The sequence below is a fragment of the Danio rerio genome, chromosome 17, assembly GCF_049306965.1.
Source record: "Danio rerio strain Tuebingen ecotype United States chromosome 17, GRCz12tu, whole genome shotgun sequence".
NCBI lineage: Eukaryota > Metazoa > Chordata > Actinopteri > Cypriniformes > Danionidae > Danio > Danio rerio.
The window spans coordinates 57,498,477-57,525,486 of NC_133192.1; the positions used below are offsets into that span (position 1 = coordinate 57,498,477).

General features: G+C 37.8%; 1 protein-coding gene across 7 annotated transcripts in view; it reads left to right on the forward strand.

Moving 5' to 3' along the window:
- Positions 1-27,010, forward strand: part of myt1lb (myelin transcription factor 1-like, b) — a 159,892-nt gene that overhangs the window by 45,658 nt on the left and 87,224 nt on the right. For 6 of the 7 annotated variants that reach the window (XM_073927656.1, XM_073927658.1, XM_073927657.1 and 3 more), the window contains exons 2-4: positions 12,049-12,159; positions 13,310-13,358; positions 13,483-13,516. The exons of the other annotated variant lie outside the window; for it this stretch is intronic. In XM_073927656.1, the coding sequence (XP_073783757.1) occupies positions 13,310-13,358; positions 13,483-13,516 (83 nt within the window). In that variant the 5' untranslated portion in view covers positions 12,049-12,159. The remainder of the gene's footprint in view (positions 1-12,048; positions 12,160-13,309; positions 13,359-13,482; positions 13,517-27,010) is intronic. 7 annotated transcript variants of the gene reach the window in all.

The following is a 27,010-nucleotide window of genomic DNA, read 5'->3' on the forward strand; positions in this document are numbered from 1 at the left end:
TATAATATTATATACGAATATAATATTGTAAAGCTTCCTAAACAACATTCATATAAATGAGAGATTTGTGAGGGGGGAACTGGTGTATGTTGAGCGCTGTATTTGAGTGGATTCTCAGCAGAAGTTTGTGCTGGAATATGATGGAGCCTCCTTCACCAGCACACATAAATCACGTCAAGTCTCTCTCTCTCTGTTATGACTCTCTCTTTGTTATGGTTCAAGCCTCCGTTTGCTCTGTTCTCCGAGGATTATCAGAACAAAACTGAATTGAACGCAGCTCAGCGGAATAATAAGGCATTCAGCCGGCCGCTCTGACACTTGGCGTGTAATTAAGGGCCCGGTGCCGCTGTTTGATGCCAAATGAAAGAAAATGGCCTTGCTCTCTCCTGCTGATTGCTGCCTGGCATCTTTCACCTGAGTTTCCCCCCGTCGTCCTGGTATTGTGCGGCCGATTGTGGGCGCGTGGGTAATTGCACTGTGAGTGAATGATGTGTGGCACCGCGCTGAGGAAAACTACCGCAGAACACACTGGCATCATGGTGTGCAGCTCGTACAGTCAAAGTAAAATTGCTCGGATTTTTCCTAGACGACGGATGATTATAAATGCTTAGAAAAGAGCAGGATGGGATGCAAATGTGATGCCATGGTGTGTGTGACCTACAGAGCGTCGTCTTAAAGCTTCATCAACACACGTTTGAGTATTCTGACTTCATCTGGTTAAATAAATCCAGTTTCATGCATTGAGCAATCCTGTCGTAAAATATCACATATTTTTTATAGTATTGACTCGGTCACACTTTACAATAAGGTTCATTAGTTAATGTTTTACTAACATAAACAAACAATGAACAATACATTTACTACAGTATTTATTCATGTTAATAAACGTTAGTTAATGAAAATACAGTAGTTCATTGTTAGTTAACTCATGGTGCATTGACTAATGTTTACAAGCATGGACTTGAATGTTAATAATGCATTAGTGAATGTTTAATTATGATTATTAAATGCTGTACATGTGTTGTTTATGATTAGTTCATGTTAGTAAATGCATTAACTAATGAACCTTATTGTAAAGTGTTACCATTGACTCAATATTATATCTATTATTATATTATATATTCACTCTATTTTATATACACTGTTAACCCTTACTGTAGATTATGCAGGAAATAACTGTAAAATAGCCAGTGTTTTGCTGTAATAAAAGGAAACAGTATTTTACTGTAAAAGGAGCAGGATTTGTATGAAATTTTGTAGTGCAAAGAATAAATTACAGTAATTTACTTTATGTACCCATTACAGAGAGTTACTGTGATAATAAAAGGTAAATCACTGCTCAACCATTATTACCCCATGTACTCTGATGCTTTATGTTGCTATATATATATATATATATATATATATATATATATATATATATATATATATATATATATATATATATATATATATATATATATATATATACTGTTCAGTTTTGGTATGTGAATGGTCAGTATTGAGGAGAAAGTGAGACAATGCATTGATGATAAGCTAAATTTCTCTGCAGCCATCTCTGTGTTTTCTTTGGTTCCTTTTATGTTTTTAACATTGAGTATCAGGAGTCAACCAATGTCAAAGTCACAGAGCTAATTAAAAGGTAAAGATATCGACGAGATGCATTTAAAGGCAAAAATATTCACACAGAGTAACCAAATTATCACAATCATTTTTATAACTTTGTTTACTTTTCTAAAATTAATATAATTAGCCTAGTTTAGCCTATAGTTAAGCTTTTAAATTGCACTTTAAGCTGAATATTAGTATTTTGCTAAATAAAAATGTGTTATTTAAAAAATATATCTTAAACAGCACGTACATACATTTTTGCAGAGACTCAATTAATTTGTTTGAAAAACTTCAAATGAAGTAGGTAAAAGTGGTATTAACAGTATAGTATAAAGACTTTCCTAAATAAATGTATCAATCAGGTAATTTGTTTTTTTATTATTATTATTACTACAGGTTTGGAACAACATGAGGATCAGATTATTTATTTATTTATTTGCTTTGGATGAAGTTTTTATATTTTTATTGTTTTTATTCAATGATACGTGCATGATTGTGATAAATGTAGGCAATTCCTTTGAAAATATGCTAGATACACGGGATGTCGAACTCCTGAAGGGCTGCAGCCCAGCAGAATTTAGTTTCAGCCCTGCTTCAACACACTACCATTAGATTTAGGTTGATCAGGTGTGTTTAATTAGTATAACTGCAATCTTACTCTGTAGATTGTGCTGTAAATAACTGTAAAATAGCAAGTGTTTTGCTGTAATAAAAGGAAACATTTATTATTTATTAACACATATTATTTTACTGTAAAAGGAGTAGACTTTGTATGAAATTGTGTAGTGCAAAGAATAAATTCCAGTAATTTACTTTATGTACTCATTACAGAAAGTAACTGACAATAAATAGCAAATTACTGTTCAACCATTACTGTCCCATCTTCTCTGACGGTTTATGTTGCTATTTATAGAGACGCGCATTTTAAAGGCAGAAAATAATGATTTAGGCATCACCACACACTCCCACAGGCTGTCTGTCTTATTCTAAACACAAAGGTGTTAGAAATAGTTTTCAGAAAATGCTGGCCCTTTAAGGGAGCCAGGTGTTTGATTTGTTTACTGCTGAGTGTGTTCTATTCTCTGTCCATCAATTCAGATGTAGAGTCTGATATGTATTAGGCTTTAAATAAGAATCTACAATGAGTAAGTAAAATGTGTTCAAATGTTTTTGAGGGTTTCTAAAATAAGGCTGTGTTTTAAGTTATATTGTTGTTATCTTGAACTGTGTACTTGAAAGCTACATTGTTAGCTAGTTAGCCTCTCCTCATATAACTTCTTACATTACCTTTGTTTAAGAATATGTATTTATTTTATATTGCAAACTGCCATATGTACAGATGCGAACAGTTGCATGTATCTTTCTGGCAACCAAGCCAAAATTAAATTCCATCATCTCAGTAAGGGAACATGTGCACATCATCACAGGGAATCACAAAAACATGATACACATAGCCATCCACACACAAAAGCTCCACTGTCCGGTCCCAGGTTGTGAGTTTGTTGCTAAGTATTTTTCAGAGCAGTGTTTCCACCTATGAATTTATATTAGAAACAATAAAAAAGTTTGTTGTCATGAGATAATTATAACAATAAAAGATTGGATCCTTTGGTTTTTCGGTGTTGCCAACTTTATTTTTATTTTTTATAATTATTTTAAACTTTTTATTGAGATTTGACACAGTTTTTAATTATTTAAAACTTTAACATTTAAAAAATAATTATGTTGTGTTTTTTGCTGTTCATTTGCTGATCTACCTTCCTGCAGATTTCAGTTGCTATCCATATCAAACACACCTAAACCAATTAATTAGGACCTGAACACCACTTGATAATTACAGGCAGGTGTGTTTGATATGGGTAGCAACTGAAATCTGCAGGAAGGTAGATATCCAGGAACAGGATTGAGCACCCCTGCTATATACCATGGGGGTCAAACTCCAAGTTCCTGAAGAACTGCAGCGCAGCAGAGTTTAGTACCCACCCTGCTTCAACATTACCTGTAGATTTCTAACAAGCCTTAATTAGTTTGATCAGGTGTGTTTAATTAGAGTTACAGCTTAAAGTCCCGGTCACACTGCACTTTTCTCCCTATAGACTTCCATTCATACCCATGTGAGTACTGCAGACCTGGAATGATAGCTCATGCGACAAATTTCATAATTCGCAGCATTGGAAAGATCAAGCTTGGAGAATGTTGACATGCGAAATCACATCATGTGATTGCTTGAGACCAATCAAAGATCAAAACATGACCTCTCTGGCTTGCTTTTTCAATCTCTAATTATTTTGTTTAATTCCACTACTCGCTTTGTTTAATTCCACTTCGCAGTGCAGTATGACAGAATTTTGCATGCTCAAATGTTAGTGTGACTGCAGCCTTACTGTGCAGACCTGTAATATGCAAGACAATATTTATATCTGCTGATTTCTTAATTTTGTTATACTTTTTCTGTTATATGTTTGGTGCGAAAACAATAAAATAAATTTGTCTAAAAAATAATATGCCTTCTATTTTTTAATAACAGCTAAGAATACTGATTAATTTTAGTAACACTACAATAACTATATATGACATACTATTAATTTGTATGCAGTATAATGCTGTGATTTGAACCCTACAATACATTAATTAACTGTACAGTTTCCAGTTAGTTACCACTGCTGCTCTATTACAGTAATTAACTGGCAACACTGTTGCCAGCTACTCACTTTATCGGTTCAGTTACAGTAAATAACTGGCAACACTGTTGCCAGCCACTCACTGTAATGGTTCAGTTACAGTAAATAACTGGCAACACTGTTGCCAGCCACTCACTGTAATGGTTCAGTTACAGTAATTAACTGGCAACACCGTTGCCAGTTACTTACTGTAACCAAACTTTTACAGTGAGTGGCTGGCAACAGTGTTGCCAGTGTTCTACTGTAAAAAAACCTGGTAAGGTCTAACAGTGTAGTAGATAACTGACCAACAAAAAATAAAATAAATAAATATAAAAAATATACAGCTAAAAACTTTTTAAAGTATAAATAAAAATATATTTAAAACAATACATTAAAATTAAGACCAAACGAAAATCGTTTCAAGAAGATTCCAAGAACAGATGAATTATATTTTTGTTTGTGCCGTCCACTACTCAACTGTGTGGGGTGGATGATTTGTTTTGCTCCCTGGAAATTAAGGATTTAATTAATGCTTCACTGTGCTTGTTGTATCACAAACCTCTGTCATATATTTGCCATTTTTTAAATATGTCATTATTGTTAGCGTCTCATTTTTCCCCTGTGCTGACATGCTGTAATTTTCTTCATCTCACTGGTGGCAGGTTCAGGTGAGGGAGTGTTTAACCAGTTAAACTCTGCGGACCCGGTCCGTGACGTCATCGACTTTCGCTTTAAGATTTAAAGGGCTAGCATTGCACCAGACCCCAGTAATTGGTTTCGTTTGAAAGTGTAGAATCTATATTTTATATATCTATATCTATGTAAATCTATATTGGCACATATGCATCACTTTGGTTTTTATTCTACTGTACAAAAGTAATTTACACTTAAATACACATTTTTTTGGATACCCGAGCTGGGTGTTGAACATTGGTTCATTTTCATATTTTTCATATGACACTTGTACAAATTATAGCTCAAATGAAAGCTCTTGCCGGTGCTCATACAGTTCTTGCATTGTTTTTACTGAATTATATTCACATATCAAACAGTTGCCGAATGAATCGCCGTGTTTCCATAGCGCAGAAGTGAAAACAATACATTTATGATCAATAAGCAGCCCCGGATAGCACAGACAGCTGTCATCTCATACCTTATGCTGTGCGCTTCAGGGCCATTCTCCTCTGTTTTTGAGGTGATGTGCATAAGTAATCCTTTTATATGTCTGATGTGGTCCAAACACAGTGAATTATGTTTGATCAAACAAAAGAATAGTGAAATATGAAAACAATGATCGCTCCCTGTGGCTTGTACAGCACCTCTCATCAGTTTGAATACAGTAACTTTTGCATAGATTATGATGGAGACATTTTTCTTTTTTCCTATGATTACAGACATGTGCAGGAACCAGCAACATTAATTACAGCACGCTAGACCACACACAACCTAAAAGGTGCACTTTCAAATTTGAGTTTATAAAAAAAGCACTAAAAGCGCCTCTTTATTTAGGTGTTTATTATAACACAGACAACATATACAGATATTTTAAACACTTTTAATAGTGTTTTATGAAAATTCAAAGGGTTTTCTTTAAAATGATACCAAATTTTTGCATTTACACCTCTGCATGTGGATTTAGGAAGCTTTTAAATTTGGGTAGGCAAAATCCAGTGTAACTGGTTAACAAGCAACCCATGGCTGGAAAACGTACATTTAATTTTAAAAGAAAATATCTTAATATTAAAAAGGAAAGGCATGTTTAATACTATTAATGTCATAACGAATGCCTCAAATAATGTAGTCATTAGTTGTCAGCAAGCATCAGTGTTTATTGAGATTGAAATAAGATTAAAAACTCGTTAAAATTAAGATTAATAATATTGTTATTACAACATTTGAGACTGCTTTGCTCGTTGTAGACGTCACGGGATGACTGATCGTGAAGGAACGTGTAGTCTGACACTTTTTTTGACTCACAAGGACTTTAATTTTATCAAGACAAAATGGCATAATCTGACATAGTCACTTTCATAACCAACAATCAAAATTGTGATCTGAACAGGGCTGAAGAACGTATACTGAGAAACGTCCACACAATCATCCATTGTTTTGATTTGATTGTCATTTGCAATGCCTCACAGGATTGTAGTTCTTTCCTCATCGCACCTTTCACACACTTCTTTGGTTTGTAAACTGTTGCAGTTCTGGTTATAACTCGTCAGTCTGTTCTTTGTGTTCTTAAAGGGATAGTTCACACACAAATGAAAATCATGCCATCATTACATGTATGAGTTGCTTATGTTAAACACAAAAGAAGATCATTTGAAAATTGCTGAAAACCTGTAACCACTGACTTCCATAGTACTTGCTTTTCTTACTATGGAAGCCAATGGTTACATGTTTTCAGCATTCTTCAAGATATCTTCTTTTGTGTTCATCAGAAGAAAGAAACTCATAAAGGTTTACGAGGGAGAGTAAATAGTGAGTGCATTTTCATTATTGGGGTGAACTATCTCTTTAATCATGAATTTTTCAAACTGTAAAGGAAAATGATTTTAGTTTTTTCACTGAACAAACTCTGAGGAGTGAGGGTAAATTATTATTCGTTTTTATTTATTTATTTTATTATTTATTTATTTTATTAATATATTATTATATTTATTTATGTATTATTATTTATTTTATTATTTATTTATTATTTATGAGGCATAAAAATAAAACGTCCACCAATTTTCCAGGTGCGCAGCTCATCATTTTAAATTATTTCCGGTCTGTCCTGTTTAAAGGAACCGTTTTAATTCACGTTGGAGGCATTTGGACGAATCAAAGCTAGATTGCGAGATACTGTACACGGGAGTCGGCAAATGTTTTTGTGAAAGCTCCTTGTAATCAGGACGATCTTCACACACAATGTTTATAAAGACGCCGTGATTTAGCCAGACAATGTTTCCTCACATCCCACATTAAAGAGCCTCAGAAGCCTTTGCAGAAAAGAGCTTCATCAAACACTTCACTGCAGAAGAAACGTCTGTGTTTGTGTATGTGTGCGTCCTCTGTGTGCTTTTTATCATGTGTGTGTGTGTCTGTGTGTCTCTGTGTGCTTGTTATCATGTCTATGTTAGTATTTATCACATTGTGGGGACTGAATGTCCTCACAAGTATAGTAATACCAGTTGTTTATTGACCTTATGGGGACATTTATATGGTCTCTATGAGGAACGTCTTTTAAATCACAAAGAATGATGTATTTTGTAATTGTAAGAGATGTAAGAGATGGGTTTAGGTGTAGCGGATTAGAATATACAGTAGTGATGGGTCGTTCATGAACGATTCGTTCATTTTGAACGAATCTTCAATATGACTTGGGAACCACAAATCCTCTCAGGGAGTGATTGGTTCATCCGCGTGTGCGCACATTTGTGCAGGTGATATCATTCATTTCAAGTCTTTCGAGTCGTTCATTGCGGAAAGACAGAAGCCAATCATATACGCTTAGCACCGGAAAATGAATTGATCCGTTCATCTCTCGAGTCCTCTATCGGGTCTGAGTCACTCGTTCCTCACGAGCCAATCATACGCGTTTAGAGCCGGAAAAATAATTGATCTGTTCATCTCTCGAGTCCTCTATCGGGTCTAAATCACTCGACCCTCACGGGCCAATCATACGCGTTTAGAGCCGGAAAAAGAATTGATCCGTTCATCTCTCGAGTCCTCTATCGGGTCTAAATCACTCGACCCTCACGGGCCAATCATACGCGTTTAGAGCCGGAAAAATAATTGATCTGTTCATCTCTCGAGTCCTCTATCGGGTCTAAATCACTCGACCCTCACGGGCCAATCATATGCGTTTAGAGCCGGAAAAAGAATTGATCCGTTCATCTCTCGAGTCCTAGGGTTTGAGTCATTCTGTCACGTGATGAACAATGAATCAAGAACCAGAAAATCGGCTCAGACTGTGTACTTTGGTTAAGATTATATGTGACTATAACGTTAACGTTAATAATGTGATTATAACGTGAACGAACCACTGACATTTGAAGACATGAAGAGGTGAGCTGAGCAAAGAGACAACAACACCTTCATAGACAAAAGCAAGGTAAACATTCAATTATTATTTTCTCCTTCTTATAGTATTCTATTTATGACTAATTTGTCGTGCAGTCAACCTTTTGGGCTAGTTGTAGTAGTGTTTGGAAGCAATTCGTAACATTTTAATAATATTTTAGCAAATTGAACCAAACGAACGAAATGACTCAAAAAAAGATTTGTTTATCTCAATGAACGAGACTCAAAGATCCGAGTCACTAAAATGATCCGAACTTCCCATCACTAATATATAGTATGTACATTTCAGTGGGTAGCACAACTGCATCACAGCAAGAAGGTCACTGGTTCGAGCCTCAGCTGGGTCAGTTGGCATTTCTGTGTGGAGTTTGCATGTTCTCCTGTGTTGGCGTGGGTTTCCTCCGGGTGCTCCGGCTTTCCCCACAAGTCTAAACATATGTGCTCTAGAGGAATAGAGGCTTGTGTTTTCCTGTGTCTCCAAGAACTGTATTTTTCCCATTATCCCAGTTCTCGATTAGTTAGTGAACTCACACTTCACTGGAATGAATGACATTTGCCTCATTAACTCTTTCTAATATGTTCAGTCAGACTCTAATTGGAATCCCTGAAGGCGTTGTTTTTTTTTTGTTGCTTTTCTTGCCCTCGGTTCATTCACAAGGTTGAGGTTGACTGTGAATTCAGTTTCATGGCCAGAGTGATTGCACTGCAGCTTCATGAATATAAATGTCACGATTTAATATAAATTAAAATAAATGTCACGATTTCGAAATTTAAACATTTTTTAAAACAAATTTTCGAGCGCAGTCTTATCAATGGCACGTGTGTAGTTCTATACACGTGCCATTGATAAGACTGCGCTCAAAATTTCGTTTTAAAAAATGTTTAAATTTCGATCTGCGAAAGGATGAGTTTCTGTGGCGGTTTCACATTGCTTTTTATTTGTTTTCCTTTGAAGTGATGTCTTGATGTTTGTGTTCGGTCTAAAAACCAAAGGCTGATTTATACTTCTGCATCAAGCACATGCTCAAACGCAGCATTCGCGCGGTCAATCCAAACGTTTCCGTCGGCGCAGTAAGCAATGCCTCTGAATGGCGCCAACGGATCCACAATGCAGTTCGCCAACGCCTGACATCACCCATTCAAAGTGAATGGGAAGCGTTGACGCTGACGCCCTGTGTGAATGGGGCGTAAGCTTGCAGAAAGATGGTTTGACTAGAATGTACAGTTTTTACCATCATACGGATTGCTGTTTAGTCGTTCGGCAGAACTATAGTTTGAACCGCTTTAGTTAAAAACCTAGCAATGTGAGCTAACCAAACCAACATGGTTAGTTTTGATTCTATGTGTACTTTAAAACCAAGACAACACAATTCTTGAGTTTGTTGAACATAATAGTTTTATGTTCAATCCACTTAAATTTTTAAAAACGAATTCGTTAACGAGGCGAGGCAGCTAGGCAAGGCAAGGCAAGTTTATTTATATAGCACATTTCATACACAATGGCAATTCAAAGTGCTTTACATGAACAAGAATAAAAGAATCAAGTAAAATAAAAATAAAAACAAATAATAAAAATGCGTAAAAACAAAACAAAACATAAAAACAGGTAAAATGTGATATAAAAGAATGAAGAAGAAGAGAAAAACATGATAGTGCGATCTGTCGGACGCAGCACAGTGCTCATTCAGTAAAGGCACAGCTAAACAGATGTGTGTTCAGTCTTGATTTGAATGTGCCTAATGTTGGAGCACATCTGATCATTTCTGGAAGCTGATTCCAGCAGCGAGGGGCATAGTGGCTAAAAGCCGATTCACCCTGCTTTGACTGAACTCTTGGAACTTCTAGTTTATATGATCCTAATGATCTGAGTGATCTGTTAGGTTTGTATTCAGTGAGCATATCTGTGATGTATTTAGGTCCTAGGCCATTTAGTGATTTATAGACCAGTAATAATACTTTAAAATCTATTCTGAATGTAACTGGCAGCCAGTGTAAAGACCTGAGGACAGGTGTGATGTGCTCTGATTTTCTGGTTCTGGTTAGAATTCTGGCTGCAGCGTTCTGGATGAGCTGCAACTGTCTGACTGTCTTTTTAGGAAGACCAGTGAGGAGTCCATTACAGTAATCCACCCTGCTGCTGATAAAAGCATCAACAAGTTTTTCTAAATCTTCACTAGAAACAAAGCATCTGATTCTTGCAATGTTTTTGAGATGATAGTATGCTGATTTACTGACTGCTTTGACATGACTGTTGAAACTCAGATCTGACTCAAGAGTCACACCAAGATTCTTGACCTTATTTTTTGTCGCTTGACCTTTAGTGCCAAGGTACGCATTTACCTTGAGAACCTCATCTCTGTTTCCAAACACAATCATTTCAGTTTTCTCTTTGTTTAACTGAAGAAAGTTTTGGCACATCCAATTGCTCATTTCATCAATGCATTGGCAGAGGGTGTCAATGGGGCTGTAGTCATTAGGCAGTAAGGCTAGGTAGATCTGAGTGTCATCAGCATAGCTGTGGTAGGAGATTTGGTTCTTTCTCATTATTTGGCTCATTATTTAGCAAGAAGGTCGCTGGGTCGCTGGTTCGAGCCTCGGCTCAGTTGGCGTTTCTGTGTGGAGTTTGCATGTTCTCCCTGTGTTTGCATGGGTTTCCTCCGGGTGCTCCGGTTCCCCACAGTCCAAAGACGTACGGTACAGTTGTATTGGTTAAGCTAAAGTGTCCGTAGTGTATGAGTGTGTGTGTGTGTGAATGTGTGTGTGGATGTTTCCCAGAGATGGGTTGCGGCTGGAAGGGCATCTGCTGTGTAAAAAAAACTTGCTGGATAATTTGGCGGTTCATTCCGCTGTGGCGACCCCGGATTAATAAAGCGACTAAGCCGACAAGAAAATGAATGAATGAATGAAAATTCCTTAACTTAGTCCCTTCATGTTGTCCCAACTCAAATCGACCCAGCATTTTTGACAGGACTGTTCCAGAATGAGTGATAGTGTAGTTTGGAGTGAGTGTGTGTCGTGAGGGGCTCTTCATTGTCCCTCCACACTCCACTGCAGCGCCGCTAACACATCATTTGTTAGCAGCCGCTTCACTGCTTTTAATTAGTGTCTCTGAATGCGGGCGCACAACAGAGCCTCGAAAAAATAAAAAAATCAAATGCCGCTGTGCCAAATTTGTTTGGATCTGCTCCAGCTTCACCACACAAACACACACTCGCGCATCTCGCCTCGAACCATTTGCTCTGTCTACATCACACCGTCGCTGAGCTCTTCTTCAAAACACACTACACTGACTCTTCTGCAGTACACTGTAAAAATATTACCTCATTCATTCATTTTCTTGTCGGCTAAGTCCCTTTATTAATCAGGGGTCGCCACAGCGGAATGAACCGCCAACTTATCCAGCAAGTTTTTATGCATGGGATGCCCTTCCAGCCACAACCCATCTTTGGGAAACATGTCTTGAGGGTTTATTATCGTAATAATGGAAAAGAGAAATGTGTATATATGCACAAACAGGGCTTAACTGCAGTACACGTCTCTCTAAAGCTGCAGACATTAGTTACATTTCAAATAAATAGTGGGACAGTATAACTTTTTAACAACAGAAATGACATTTATAGCATTTATGTAGTGTAACTTGTGTTTGTGTGTGTGTGTGTGTGTGTGTGTGTGTGTGTGTGTGTGTGTGTGTGTGTGTGTTTGCTTTCAGACAATGAAATTGGAGGAGGTGTAGTGACCTCTCATCAGTCGTCTAACATTGAGGACCACGGGGAAAACAGAGGTCTGAACCAAAGACTAATTCAACCACCAGTTACATCAGGTACGCCTGGTGTCTGTCTGTCTGTCTGTCTTTTTGTCTGTATGTCTGTCTGTCTGTATGTCCATCTCTCTTTATGTCTGTCTGTATATATATCTGTCTTTAAATCTGTCTACCTGTCTATTTGTCTGTCTGTCTGTCTTTATGTCTGTCTGTCTATCTATCTCTCTTTATATCTGTCTAACTTTGTACTTGTTTGTCTGTCTGTCTGTCTGTATATTCATCTGTCTACCTGTCTCTCCATCTGTAAATCTGTCTGTGGATCTATCTATCTGTCTGTCTGTCGGTCTGTATATCTATCAGTCTCTATATCTGTCTAACTGTCTACTTGTTTGTCTGTCTGTCTGTTTGTCTGTCTGTCTGTTTATTCATCTGTCTACCTGTCTCTATCCATCTGTGAGTCTATCTGTGAGTCTCTCTGTCTGTCTGTCTGTCTGTCTGTCTGTCTGTCTGTCTGTCTCTCTGTCTGTCTGTCTGTCTGTCTGTCTGTCTGTCTGTCTGACCGTCTATCTATCTTTCTGTCTTTCTTTCTCTCTGTCTGCCTGTCTGTATATTCATCTGTCTCTATATCTGTTTACCTGTCTGTCTATCTATTTGTGAGTCTATTTGTCTGTCTGTCCGTCTGTCTATCTGTCTGTGTATCTGTCTGTCTGTCTATACATCTGTCTCTCTGTCTGTCTATTTGTGTCTTTGTTTGTCTGTCTGTCTATTCGTCTTTTTCTCTATATGTCTATCTGCTGTCTGTGTCTCTGTCTGTCCGTCTGTGTTTCTGTCGGTCTATCTGTCTATGGGTCTTTGTTTCAGTCTGTCCATCTGTCTGTCTGTCTATCTGCTGTCTGTCCATTTGTTTCTCTGTCAGTCTGTCTGTCTATCCGACTGTCCATCCAACTCATTGTCAGAACAGAACACATTAATATTCAGTATCATTAATATTTAACATCATGACCCTTCCAAATATGGTCAAAGTGGTGCTTTTCATTCAAGGGGTAATTCCTGTGCTTTAGCCACATAGGTACTGTGTAGAGATCAGAAAACCTATTTCTCCTTTAAAATTGACAGCACTGATTTTACACATATGTATTTATATTGACACATTTTAGACACACTAAATGAGGAGGTTTGGTCAAATCTTGGTGCATTTGTGTCTGTGCAGATGGAGGTGGATGTAGCAGATGAGAAGCGCCATTGCACTCGCTCGAAAGGTATTCATCTGTCCTCAACACACACACAGACACACACAGATGTAAGGTGTGGATAAGCTCAGTCTGATGGACCTCTGGACTGACCTCTCACGTCCTCTGTCTTGTGTCTTTCTCTCCTTGGCAGTTCCCCTGGAGCCGGCCATTCAAGAGCTGTTCAGGTCAGTGTTTTCATACACACACATACACACACACACACACACGTGCGGACACACACACACCTGGACAGTAAGAGGTGCTGTGATCTCGCTTTGCTGTTCTCCTCTTTCTCTCCATCTGTCATGTGATTTTGGCTGATGATGAACTATTGTTTGTTGGCTGAACTGCGGTCATATATACAGACAATAACATATCACCAGCTTCTTCTATTTTCATACACAGACTAAACACAGCCTTCTTAAGAAGGTTGTCCTGAACTGATTTGACCCTCTACAGCATTTTCTTGAATTGATGCAATTAACTTTGGTTACTGAATAAATACACATGCGTTTACCTGCTATTATTTCAGCTTAGTTTCATTGTAAGTAAGTATTATTATTAAATAATTAAAGTTGGCAAAAAAAAAATAATATATATATATATATACTTTTTTTGCTATTGTGATGTACATCTACTTGAAATTATCCTGAAATGAGAATAAAATGCAGGGCGGTGCAGGAATTTATTTTTTGGGAACTGATTGGATTGTTGAAAGACAAGCATTGCTAACAAAATAAAGGAAAATTGAGGAATGGATGAATTCAAAGCAGAAACGAGACAGGCACTGATAGCCCCACCATAATCACTGATTGGCCTGCAGTAAAGGACTGATAGCCCCACCTTAAAGGACTGATAACTCCGCCTTAAAAGACTGATAGCTCCACTCTAAAAGACTGATAGCTCAACCCTAAAAGACTGATAGCTTCGCCCTAAAAGACTGATAACTCCACCCTAAAAGAATGATAGCTCAACCCTAAAGGACTGATAACTCCACCCTAAAAGAATGATAGCTCAACCCTAAAAGAATGATAGCTCCACCCTAAAGGACTAATAGCTCAACCCTAAAGGACTCATAGCTCCACCCTAAAGGACTGATGGCTCCACCCTAAAGGACTGATGGCTCCACCCTAAAGGACTGATGGCTCCACCCTAAAGGACTGATATCTCCACCCTAAAAGACTGATAGCTCAACCCTAAAGGACTGATGGCTCCACCCTAAAAGACTGATAGCTCCACCCTAAAGGACTGATAGCTCCACCCTAAAGGACTGATGGCTCCACCCTAAAAGACTGATAGCTCCACCCTAAAGGACTGATAGCTCCACCCTAAAAGACTGATAGCTCCACCCTAAAGGACTGATAGCTCCACCCTAAAGGACTGATGGCTCCACCCTAAAAGACTGATAGCTCCACTTTAAATGACTGACAGCCCCGCCCTAAAGGACTGATTGCTCCGCCCTAAATGTCTGATGGCCCTGTCCTAATGGACTGGTTGCTCTAAACTAAATGATTGATTGCTCCGCGCTGAATGATTGATGGCCCTGCCCTAAAGGACTGATTGCTCTGCCCTAAATGACTCATTGCTCCACTCTAAAGGACCAATAACCCCACACTAAATGATAGCCCTGCCCTAAAGGACTCATAGTTCCGCTCCTAAATGACTAATAGCCCCACCCTAAATGACTGATGGCCCTCCCCTAAAGAACTGATTGCTCCTACCTAAATGATTGATTGCTCCGCCCTAAATGACTGATGGCCCTGCCCTAAAGGGCTGATAGCCACACCCTAAATGACTGATAGCCCTGCCCTAAATGACTGATAGCCCTGCACTAAAGGACTAATAGCCCTGCCCTAAATGACTGATAGCCCTGCCCTAAATGACTGATAGCCCTGCACTAAAGGACTAATAGCCCTGCCCTAAATGACTGATAGCCCTGCCCTAAATGACTGATAGCCCTGCACTAAAGGACTAATAGCCCTGCCCTAAATGACTGATAGCTCGCCCTAAAGGACTGATAGCCGCGCCCTAAAGGACTCACAGCTCCACCCCTAAATAACTGATAGACCCACCCTAAATGACTGATAGCTCCACCCTAAAGGACTGATAGCCCCGCCCTAAAGGACTCATAGCTCCGCCCCTAAATGACTCATAGCTCTGCTCCTAAATGACTGATAGCTCCACCCTAAACGACTGCTAGCCCTGCCCTAAAGGACTAATAGCTTCGCCCCTAAATGACTAATAGCTCCACCCTAAAGGACTCATAGCTCTGCCCTAAACGGCTGCTCTACATTTCTTTTTAAAATTGTATATTTTTGTACATTTTGATTGACGCTAAAAACTTATATAAAATATAAAATATACAAACTCGCTGTACAAAAAAGCATCCAGTGCCTGGAGAAGCATCATGCGGGCTAAGGGTTGGCCATCATCATACACTTTCTAGCAGCAGGTTGAGTACAATTACCCTATTTTTTACTTGAGGAATTTAGAAATTAGGCTTTAGAAAAGGTGAATATGGCACAAAACTACAAATTGTGCATGTGTGACAAACCAGTTTTTTGACCAGGACCAGAACAGACCAGTGTCCTGTCACATTCAACCTATTCATAGGCCTGTACTGCAGTGAAGCAGTGATTGGTTAGTGATTGGTTAAATAATCAGTGTTTGCACATTTCAGCAGTGTGTGTGTGTGTGTGTGTGTGTGTGTGTGTGTGTGTGACTTGCTGAATAATTGTAGCATTTTGATTTGTTGTGTTTAGAAAAGGAAAGCAAGTTCCTTCTTTTTAGATCTTAGAGTTTGGGATAAAGCATTGTGTGTGCTGTTTGGAAATAAAAAGAGTCCAAGGCTGGGGCGGCACTGGTTAGCACTGTCGCCTCACAGCATGAAGGATGCTGGTTTGAGTCCTGGCTGGATTAGTTGTCATTTCTGTGTGGAGTTTGCATGTTCTCCCTGTGTTGCTGTGGGTTTCCTCCGGGTGCTCCAGTTTACCCCACAGTCCAAACACATGCGCTATAGGGGAACTGATGAACTAAACTGGCCGTAGTGTATGAGTGTGTGAGTGTGTGTGTGTGTAAATGAGTGTATATGGGTGTTTTCCAGTTATGGGTTGCAGCTGGAAGGGCATCCACTGTGTAAAACATATGGCAAAATAGTTGGCGGTTCATTCCGCTGTGGCAACCCCTGATAAATAAGGGACTAAGCTGAAGGAAAATGAATGAATGAATGATCATAAGGCACAGAGCTGGAGGTGTTGCTACTGTAAGGCTCGTGACTGGAGCTGTAGATTAATGGCGTCTGGACTTCTGCTTCTGCTCTATTGATTGGCATCTCAGTGAAGAACGACTGGAAATGAAGATAGAGGTGAAGATTGCATTGGTGCACACCTGCTCTCTCTCTCTCTCTCTCTCTCTCTCTCTCTCTCTCTGATGTCGACTCCACCAGCAGCTTTAAGCAGATAATTAAAGATAAACAAAACAACGGTTCAATCATTACTATCAGTCTCTCTCTCTCTGTCTCTCTCTCTCTCTCTCTCTCTCTCTCGCTCTCTCCCTCTGTGTTCCTCTATCTTTCTCTTTCACGCTTCAGATAATTCAGTCTTCAGCTGGTGGCTTCTCATTTGCATGCTTATCAAAGTGTTTTGACTAACCAACGGGAGCTGCGGTGCCGAGGTGGGATCATTAATATGTTAATTAGTCCTTTTGACACTTCGCTTAAGCATGTGTACGATGTGCTCGTCATCCGTGACTTCAAACACACACACACACACACACACACACACACGCTCCCCACATCCATTCACCTCCATTTTAGGGCTAGGAAAAAAAAAAAACACAACAGACATGAAAAGTTACTTATTCAATCAATAATGTTTTAGTTTAAAAGACAATAATTTAAAAAAATTATGAAATAATAATAATAAAAATTTATATTATTCATTCATTCATTTAATTTTCGGCTTAGTCCTTTTATTAATCTGGGGTCGCCACAGCGGAATGAACCGCAAACTTAGCCAGCATTTGTTTTATGCAGTGGATGCCCTTCCAGCTGCAACCTATCTCTGGGAAACATCCATACACTCCCATTCACACTCATACACTATGGACAATTTAGCCTACTCAATTCACCTGTACCGCATGTCTATGGGCTTGTGGGGGAAACCAGAGCACCCGGACAAAACCTACAAGAACGCAGGGAGAACATGCAGAAATGCCAACTGACCCAGCCGAGGCTCGAACCAGCAACCGTCTTGCTGTGAGGCGACAGCACTACCCACTGCGCCACTGCGTCGCCCTATGATTATAACAATAATATTGATAGCGAGGGAAACTCATTTCGGACGCTTGTATCTAAGATCTTGTCCTTTCGGTCATGATGACCTAAAGCTCATGTCCATAGGTGAGAGTAAGAGCGTAGATTGACTGGTAAATCGAAAGCTGTGTCGAAATGAGTTTCCTTCACAGGGTGGCAGGGAGCAACCTTTTGGATAGGGTGAAGGGCGCTGTCACCCGGGAGGAGCTCGGAATATAGCCGCTGCTCCTCCACATCGAGAGAAGTCAGCTGAGGTGGCTCGGGCATCTGTTTCGGATGCCTCCTGGACACCTACCTAGGAGGCCTCGGGGAAGACCCAGGACACACTGGAGGGACTATGTCTCTCGGCTGACCTGGGAACGCCTCAGTGTCCGCCCAGAGGAGCTAGAGGAAGTGTCTGGGGAGAGGGAAGTCTGAGGTTCTCTCCTAAGACTGTTGCCCCCACGAACCGGCCCTGGAAAAGCGGTAGAAAATGAATGAATAATAATAGCACTGTCGCAAGAAGGTCTTTGGTTTGAGCCTCGGCTGGGTCAGTTGCCATTTCTGTGTGGAGTCTGCACGTTCTCACCGTGTTGGGGCGGGTTAGAGATCTGCGCAGGACTAAATTTTGAATCCCGCTCCCGCCTGCACCCGCCAGGTTTTAGCCCGAACCCGACCGCTCCCACTTACATTCAGCATTTGTTGTCCCGCTGCCCGTTTTCTACCCGCCGTGCCCGATCCCGCTAAAGAGTGGGGGGAGAACAAAATCGAAAACCACCCAGCTACACAGAGTCCAGACAGCCTATAACAAGCTGTCTGTATAAACACACACACATATAAGCACCAAGCACACACACAGGCAAAGTTCTCTCTCTCTTATTCGCGTGCACGCGCACACACACCTCTCATTCGTGCGTGCACACACACACACACATACAGACACACCAACAAACAAGCTAAACACAGCATCGCGCTATTTCATTTATACACTCGAATGGCTGCCGTCGCGTCATCCAGGTGGATGCTGCACACTGGTGGTGGATGAGGAGATCCCCCATTGTGTGTAAAGCGCTTTGAGTGCCCAGAAAAGCGCTATATAAATGTAAGGAATTATTATTATTATTATTATTACACATACATACGCGTGCTCGCTCGGGAGTCGGGAGCGATATTCCTATTCCTAGACGGCCCGCTCCCGTCCCTAATTAAACCCGTTACCGACCGCTCCCGCGCTTTATTCAGAAATTTATTCCCGCAACACACAAATTTAGTCGGGTCCCGCAGCTCCTGCAGACCTCTAGCGTGGGTTTCCTCCGGGTGCTCTGGTTTCCCTCACAGTCCAAACACATGCGCTACAGGGGGATTGAATAAACTAAGTTGGCCGTAGTGTATGAGTGTGAGTGTATGTGTGTGTGTGAATGAGTGTGTATGGGTGTTTCCTAGTACTGGGTTGCGGCTGGAAGGGCATCCGCTGGGTAAAACACATGCTGGAATAGTTGGCAGTTCCTTCCACTGTGGCAACCTCTCAACCAAACAGAGACTCAGCCGAAGGACAATGATTGTATATTGTGGTATGTTACCGATATCTTGGAGGTGAAATCCAATCAGTCAAATTTAAAACACACGAAACCGACACACAATACTCATCACTGATGTAATATTCACACTCCAGTGTGCGACATCAATGTTTTGAGTGACATTTAGTTTCTGGGTTGCGCAAGATGCAGAGATGTATAAAGTACTAGAGACCCATACTTAAGTAAAAGTACAAGTGCTCTATCAAAAAGTGACTTGAGTAGAAGTAGAAGTGCTCTTTAAGCACCATACTTAAGTGGAAGTACTAAAGTATTCAACATTTTTAGTACTTAAGTATTGCAAGTAGTTTATTTCAAAATTTACTACTCAAGTACTGAAAGTAAAAGTACAAGTATTGTGTAATGTAGTTATTAAAGAAGGCAGTCAAAAGACATCATATTGTTTTGTTTATTTTAAATATCTTTGGGGCACTTGATTAAGCAGAATGAAAAGAAACATGGCTTACGATACTGTTTTTCTCTGTAAATAGTTTCTATGGTACAAGAACTCACATCGTCAGGCTCTTTTACCAGAAAATCACTTCACTGATGAGATAATTCAGCATGTTCATTCATACTCTCTCTCTCTTTTACACACACATACACACACGCACACACACACACACACACCTAAATGTACACTCTCACACATTCATACACTCTCACACACAGTTCTCTCACTATCTCTCTCTCTCTCTCTCACACACACACACACACACACACACACATTTTTGTGAATTGTGGGGACATTACATAGGTTACAATTGTTTTAATACTCTACAAACTATACTTTTGAATGCTCTAACCCCAAATCCAATCTCTAAACCCAACCCTTACTGGAAATTATGTGTAGTTTTACTTTCTGAAAATAAAAAAAAAATATTTAGTGTGATTGAATTTTATACATCTCCTCCTAACATCTGTGTAATACCGATGTTGTTATACATATACATGGGCGCACACACACACAAACACGAAAATACACTCTTTTACACTCTCTCTCTCTCTTACACACACACAGACGCACACACAGGTACAATCACACTGTTTCTCTCTTACATGCATTATTCACTCACACACACTCACACTTTGGTAGTTTTGAAGTTTGATTGGTTAATACCACAATAAACAGGAGTTATGTCTTCTGGAAGCAGTCGTGAAACTAAACTAAACAAGCAAACTAAATCCTGTTGCACTAATTTACTTGATTTTGATTTTATTGTAAAAAAAAAAAGGAAACCAGGAAAGCGTGTATAGTACTGTGTTAAAAGAAAATCTAAAATACTTTATGGCTTATGCCTATGGTTTAGTATTAATTTTTTAAATTTTGATTATGTTTTTAATTAAATTAGTCTTGCACTTCATATGTTCTGTAGTATATTTATTAATTCTGGTACTTTTACCATAAACCAACATCTTAACCAGTTGGTAGAGGCTGATATTTTAGAAATTATGGGATGTGTTGAGAAAAAAATGCATTGACTGTGTTAAATAGCGACATTATGAGTTAAGAAATGCAATAAAAAAAATCTATTGCTTTTGTCTTGGTGTGACAGTTATAGGGTTATTTTTAATACAATTTTGTTCTTTAATACAGCAGTCAGATATATGAACTGTACTCTTAATTTGACCTGCTTAAAGAAAGCACTCTTTCTGAATGTATCAAACAAAACTCATGCACAGAAGACAGCATGAGCATTTACAGCTAATAAACTCATGTCAATATTATACCGCCTGCTTTTTGAGCGCTGACAGGCGAGGTCTTATGATGATTGGTTATTGGTGATTATCTTCATCTGCTCAACAGAAAGGGCTTTAGAAATTAACCGCTGTTCACCCATGGCGGGAAGAATACGCGGTTATCACAGGTAATAGACACAGTGGAGAAAACTTGAACATCAGGCACGCTCGTGTCTGGATGGATTGACAGCTTTAACAGCCAAGAAAAGAGGGAAAGTTACCTTACAAACAGGCCAGCGGGTCAAATGTCCAAAGTGAGAAAGAGAGAGGCAGAGGTGAAGTTTTACAACATTTCTCCCTAATAGTAAATTAGCGGCTCGTGTGCCGCCTTCACTCGCGCCTCCGTCCTCCGCCATAGTATTGCGACATCGCGCATAGGAGATAAATGACGTCATCACGTAATCACCGGTTATGACCTATTACTGAACTGATATCGATCCTTTTGACACCCCTAGTAACGAGTAACGATGCAGCACATAAAAAATCTATCGGAGTAAAAGTATTAAACTCATGGAAAATATGTACTTAAGTAAAAGTGGAAGTAGGAGAAAAAAATAATACTCCAGTAAAGTACAGATACTGCCTTTTAGTACTTAAGTACAGTAGTGAAGTAGTTCTACTTCGTTACTATACATCTCTGGCAAGATGCTCCATAAAAGAGTCATGAGCAAAATCTGTGAAAGCTGAATAATTCATGCGGCGAGAGGTACAAACAAAGCAGCGCTGTTATTATTTGTTAATAAGCTAGCACGGCTAACGAGGAGCCAATGTTTACAGCCCTTCTCTGCTCTTTCAGGCCTTCTGTCAGATGCTGGAGACACTTCACCGCAGTAATAGAGTATATTATGAGTGCTCAAAGGTTTAGTGTGTCCACAGACTTCAGCGATGCTATAAAATGACTTACAGTGCAACACAATACCCTTTGCAGCTGCTGTAGTTACACATGTGTCATGTACTTATTAATAGCAGTGAATTATACATAATTGCATGCAGCTAAGCCTAAATCAGCCTCTTAGCCTACCACAAATGTGTGGCTAATTAATGTTACTCTGTACTTTGTGTAATTAAAAAATAAGTGCCACCTTAAAATAAAGTTCATTCTTTGCTTCATAGCCCTTGTGAAAGTGCATACTAAATTAGCATGTTGTTAGCAGGTTTCCAGTATGAATTAGGATGTTGCTAGCATGTTTACAGTATAAATTAGCATGTTAGCATGGATTTAGTATGAATTAGCATGTTGCTAGTATGTTTATAGTATGAATTAGAATGCTAGTATGATTAGTTTGTTTGTTAGTATGTTACTAGTATGTATTGGTATGTTGTTAGTATGTCCAATGTAAAGTCTTTGGGACAGTTGCTAGGGTGCCATAAGTGGTTGCTAGGGTGTGGCTAGTAAGTTGAAAGGTCATTAGTGATGGCAGATTGGTAGTCTGAGTTAAATGAGCCCAAACTTAAGTCTGTATGACAGTCTGACGCAAAGTTATGTCACAAAGTTTGGTCAATGTTAAGTCAATGGGCTTTCTCAAGCCACCATAATGAATTAAAATGTGGTTTACAACTTTCTTAAGCCAAAATCAACATAAGAACTTTATTTTTTAGTTTGAGACTCTTGTTACTCTTAAATCAAGAAGTTAGATTTTAGTGTTCGTTTTTAATAAACCGTTGTATCATTTTTGGTCATCACATTCTGTGACTATGTATTTATGTTTTTATGTATGTATTTTTGTTTATTTATTTAAAGAAATATTTTAATATTTTATCTATTTATTTAAATATGTATTTATTTATTTATTTTATTTTTTTATTTATTTATTTAATTTTATTTAAATTAATGTAATTTAATTTTGTTTTATTTATTTATTTAATTTAATAATTTATTATTATTTATTTATTTAAAAATTTTATAAATTTAATTAAATTTAATTATTTTTTATTTTTTTATTTTATTTTTTTATTTATTTTAATATTTGTTTATCTATTTAATTGAATTGAAATTCATTTAATTTAATTTTGTTTTATTTGTTCATTCAATGTAATTATTTTTGTTATTTATTTATTTTAATATTTTATTTATTTATTTTACTATTTATTTATTTATTTTATTATTTATTTATTTTAATATTTTATTTATTTATTTTATTTAAATTAATTTATTTAGTTTTATTTATTTATTTAATAATTTATTATTATTTATTTATTTTAATATTTTATTTATTTATTTTAATTAATTTATTTTATTTAGTTTTTATTTAGTTTTATATGTTTATTTATTTTAATATTTGTTTGTTTATTTATATTAATATTTGTTTGTTTATTTAATTTAATTCAAATTCATTTTTTATTTGTTTATTTTGTTTATTTATTTACAATTTTATTTATTAGTTTAATTTAATTATATTATTATATATTACTTATTTATTTATTTATTTTAGATTTTAGTATTTAATTTAATTATTTATTTTATTCATTCATTTACTCATTTTCTTTTCCGCTTAGTCCCTTTATTCATCAGGGGTCGCCACAGCGGAATGAACCGCCAACTTATCCAGCATATGTTTTACACAGCAGATGCCTTTCCAGCCGCAATCCAACACTGGAAAACACCCATACACTTTTTCATTCACTCACATACACTATGACCAATTTAGCTCATCAGTTCCCCTATAGTGCATGTATTTGGACTGTGGGGGAAACCAGAGCCCCCAGAAGAAACCCACGTCAACATGAGGAGAATATGCACACTCAACACAGAAATGCCAACTGACCCAGCCGGGACTCGAACCAGCGGCCTTCTTGCTGTGAGGTGATCGTGCTACCCACTGTACCACCGTGACGCCCCTTTTTTTAACGGTCCAACTCACTGTTTTGTTACACCAAACCAAAACTAATCTTATATCTACATTTGCATCCCACATCATATTTGGAGGTGATGAATAACCAAGTGTCAACACGTATTACAAATATCCCACTGTACTGTCATTACTGTTCATCTGTTGTGGTGTAAACCCATACGTGAAGTAGCCAATGATAGATGGATACTGCCTGAACACAGTAATTATGGGAACAGTAAACAGATTATCGGTATTAGTTATATAGTGTGCGCTTGCGAAGAGGATAAGCGGAGTGAAAGCAGATTACCATATGAATGATGTGTGTTGCTGAATATCTGCATAAACACTCAGCACTGCAGTGTTGATGGAAAGGCATCAGACAAAGACTTCTGTGCGCTGTTTGTTGGTGGAAAAGTGCAAGTTTAGCTTGACACAGTGATATTGTTTTGCAGAGAGCTAAATATGATTAGAAATATGGAATTGTTTTTAATATTTTTATTGAAAAGGTCAAGTAATATTTTCCCTCTGGTTTTACAATTTCATATTTTAATGAAGTAATATAAACAATATTTCTTATTTATTTTATATTGATCATCATCGTTTTATCAAGTCCCCCGCCCCCTCCACACTCACACACAGAATTTATAATTTGAATCAGAGAGTTGTTTAATAAGGGATCACTCTGAACAAATCTTTTGAATCTGTGAATTTTTTAATGGAGGCTCACTCTAAACAGATCATTTGAATCAGTGAGTTGTTTACTGGAGACTCACTCTAAACAGATCATTTGAATCAGTCAGTTGTTTACTGGAGACTTAGTCTGAACAGATCATTTGAATCAGTGAGTTGTTTACTGAAGACTCACTCTGAACAGATCATTTGAATCAGTGAGTTGTTTACTGGAGACTCACTCTGAACAGATCATTTGAATCAGTCAGTTGTTCACTGGAGACTTAGTCTGAACAGATCATTTGAATCAGTGAGTTGTTTACTGAAGACTAACTCTGAACAGATCATTTGAATCAGTGAGTTGTTTACTGGAGACTCACTCTGAACAGATCATTTGAATCAGTCATTTGTTCACTGGAGACTTAGTCTGAACAGATAATTTGAATCAGTGAGTTGTTTATTGGAGATTCACTCTGAATTGATCTTTTAAATTAGTGAGTTGTTTACTGAAGACTCACTCTGAATAGATCTTTTGAATCAGTAAGTTCTTATTGGAGACTCACTCTGAATGGATTATATGAATCAGTGAGTTGTTTACTGGATACTCTGAACAGATCAGTTGAATCAGTGAGTTGTTCATTATGACTAGCTCAGAATGGATCATTTGGATCAGTGAGTTGTTTATCGGAGACTCACTCTGAATGAATCATTTGAATCAGTGAGTTGTTTAATGGATTCTCACTCTGAACAGATCATTTGAATAAGTGAATTGTTTATTGGAAACTCACTCTGAATGGATCATTTGAATCAGAGAGTTGTTTACTAAGGAATCGCACTGAACGGATTCTTTGAATCAGTGAGTTGTTTATTGGATTCTCACTCTAAACAGATCATTTGAATCAGTGAGTTGTTCATTATGACTAGCTCAGAATGGATCATTTGGATCAGTGAGTTGTTTATCGGAGACTCACTCTTAATGGATCATTTGAATCAGTGAGTTGTTTAATGGATTCTCACTCTGAACAGATCATTTGAATAAGTGAATTGTTTATTGGAGACTCACTCTGAATGGATCATTTGAATCAGAGAGTTGTTTACTATGGAATCGCACTGAACAGATTCTATGAATCAGTGAGTTGTTTATTGGATTCTCACTCTAAACAGATCATTTGAATCAGTGAGTTGTTTAATGGGTACTCACTCAGAACAGATCAGTTGATTCAGTGAATAGTTTATTGGAGACTCATTCTGAATAGATCATTTGAATCAGTAAGTTGTTCCCTAAGGAATCACTCTGAATAGATCATATGAACCAGTGAGTTGTTTACTTAGGAATCAATTTAAACGGATCTTTTGAATTAGTGAATCGTGGGCATCCCCTCTTATTCTTATTTACCCAGTTGTTGTCCTAGAAAGCACGAATGCCTTCTCATTTGCATGGCTGCGACTGTGCTGGAGTAATTGCTTTTTCTCTTGGCACGGGTGCAGAAGTCGAGCGCTTTTGCTCCTGATGTTTTTCCCTCATTTGGATTCAGCGGACGCTCTCAGAGCTGTATTATTCATACCTTGACAGATAGCGCCGGCTAAAAGCACTGGCACACAGCCATACCGGCAGGGCGGGATTTCAGGTGGACTCAGTCTGACAGGAGGAAGAGAGAGACAGTGTTTTAGTCAGTCAGTCAGAGCTCTGTTTAATCCGTGCGCCGCATACTGAAGTCCACTAATCAGTGCGCAGCCCCGCCCGCAGCATCACCGCCTCCACTGCGCAGCGCATTTGCATATTTAATGGAGCCTTAATTTGATTGAACGACTGCGCGCTGGAAACTAAATTGCATAGGGAGGTCTGCTAACAATAGACCGAGCGCTGCATCTAATCAAGTGCTATTGTCTGGTTCCTGCACTTCACACTGTGCCCAAACACTTTCAAGGAAGCGTTATTACACTGTGCATTCTCTCCATTTATCTTACACTCTCAATCTGTCTACATTTTTGTTCCTAACAGGTCCTAATGGCCTGTTTCCACTGAGAGGTACAGTACGGTACGGGACAGGTCGGTACTGGTCACCTTCGTCAGACTTGCGTTTCCATTGCCTAGAGGGTACCCTATAGGTGGTTGTCATTTTTACATGAAGCAATGTCACAGTGTGTATTTCATTTTAATATTTTATTTATTTAATTTAATGTTTATTTTATTTATTTATTTGAATTGTATTTAAATTCATTTAATTTAATCTTGTTTTGTTTATTTATTTAATTGAGTTATTTTTTATTTTAATATTTTATTTATTTATTTAATTAAGTTTTTTAAATTAATTTAATTTAATTTAGTTTCATTTATTTTATTTAATTATTTTAAAATATTTTCTATTTTAATATTTAAATTTTTTAATTCAATTTAATAATTATTTTTTATTTTGTTTTATTTGTGTATTTATTTTAATATTTTTTCATTTATTTAATGTTATTTAATTTAAAATCATTTTATTTTGTTAAATTTATTAATTTATTTACAATTTTATTTATCAAATTATTTTATTATATTTTACTTATTTATTTAATTTATATTACTTATTA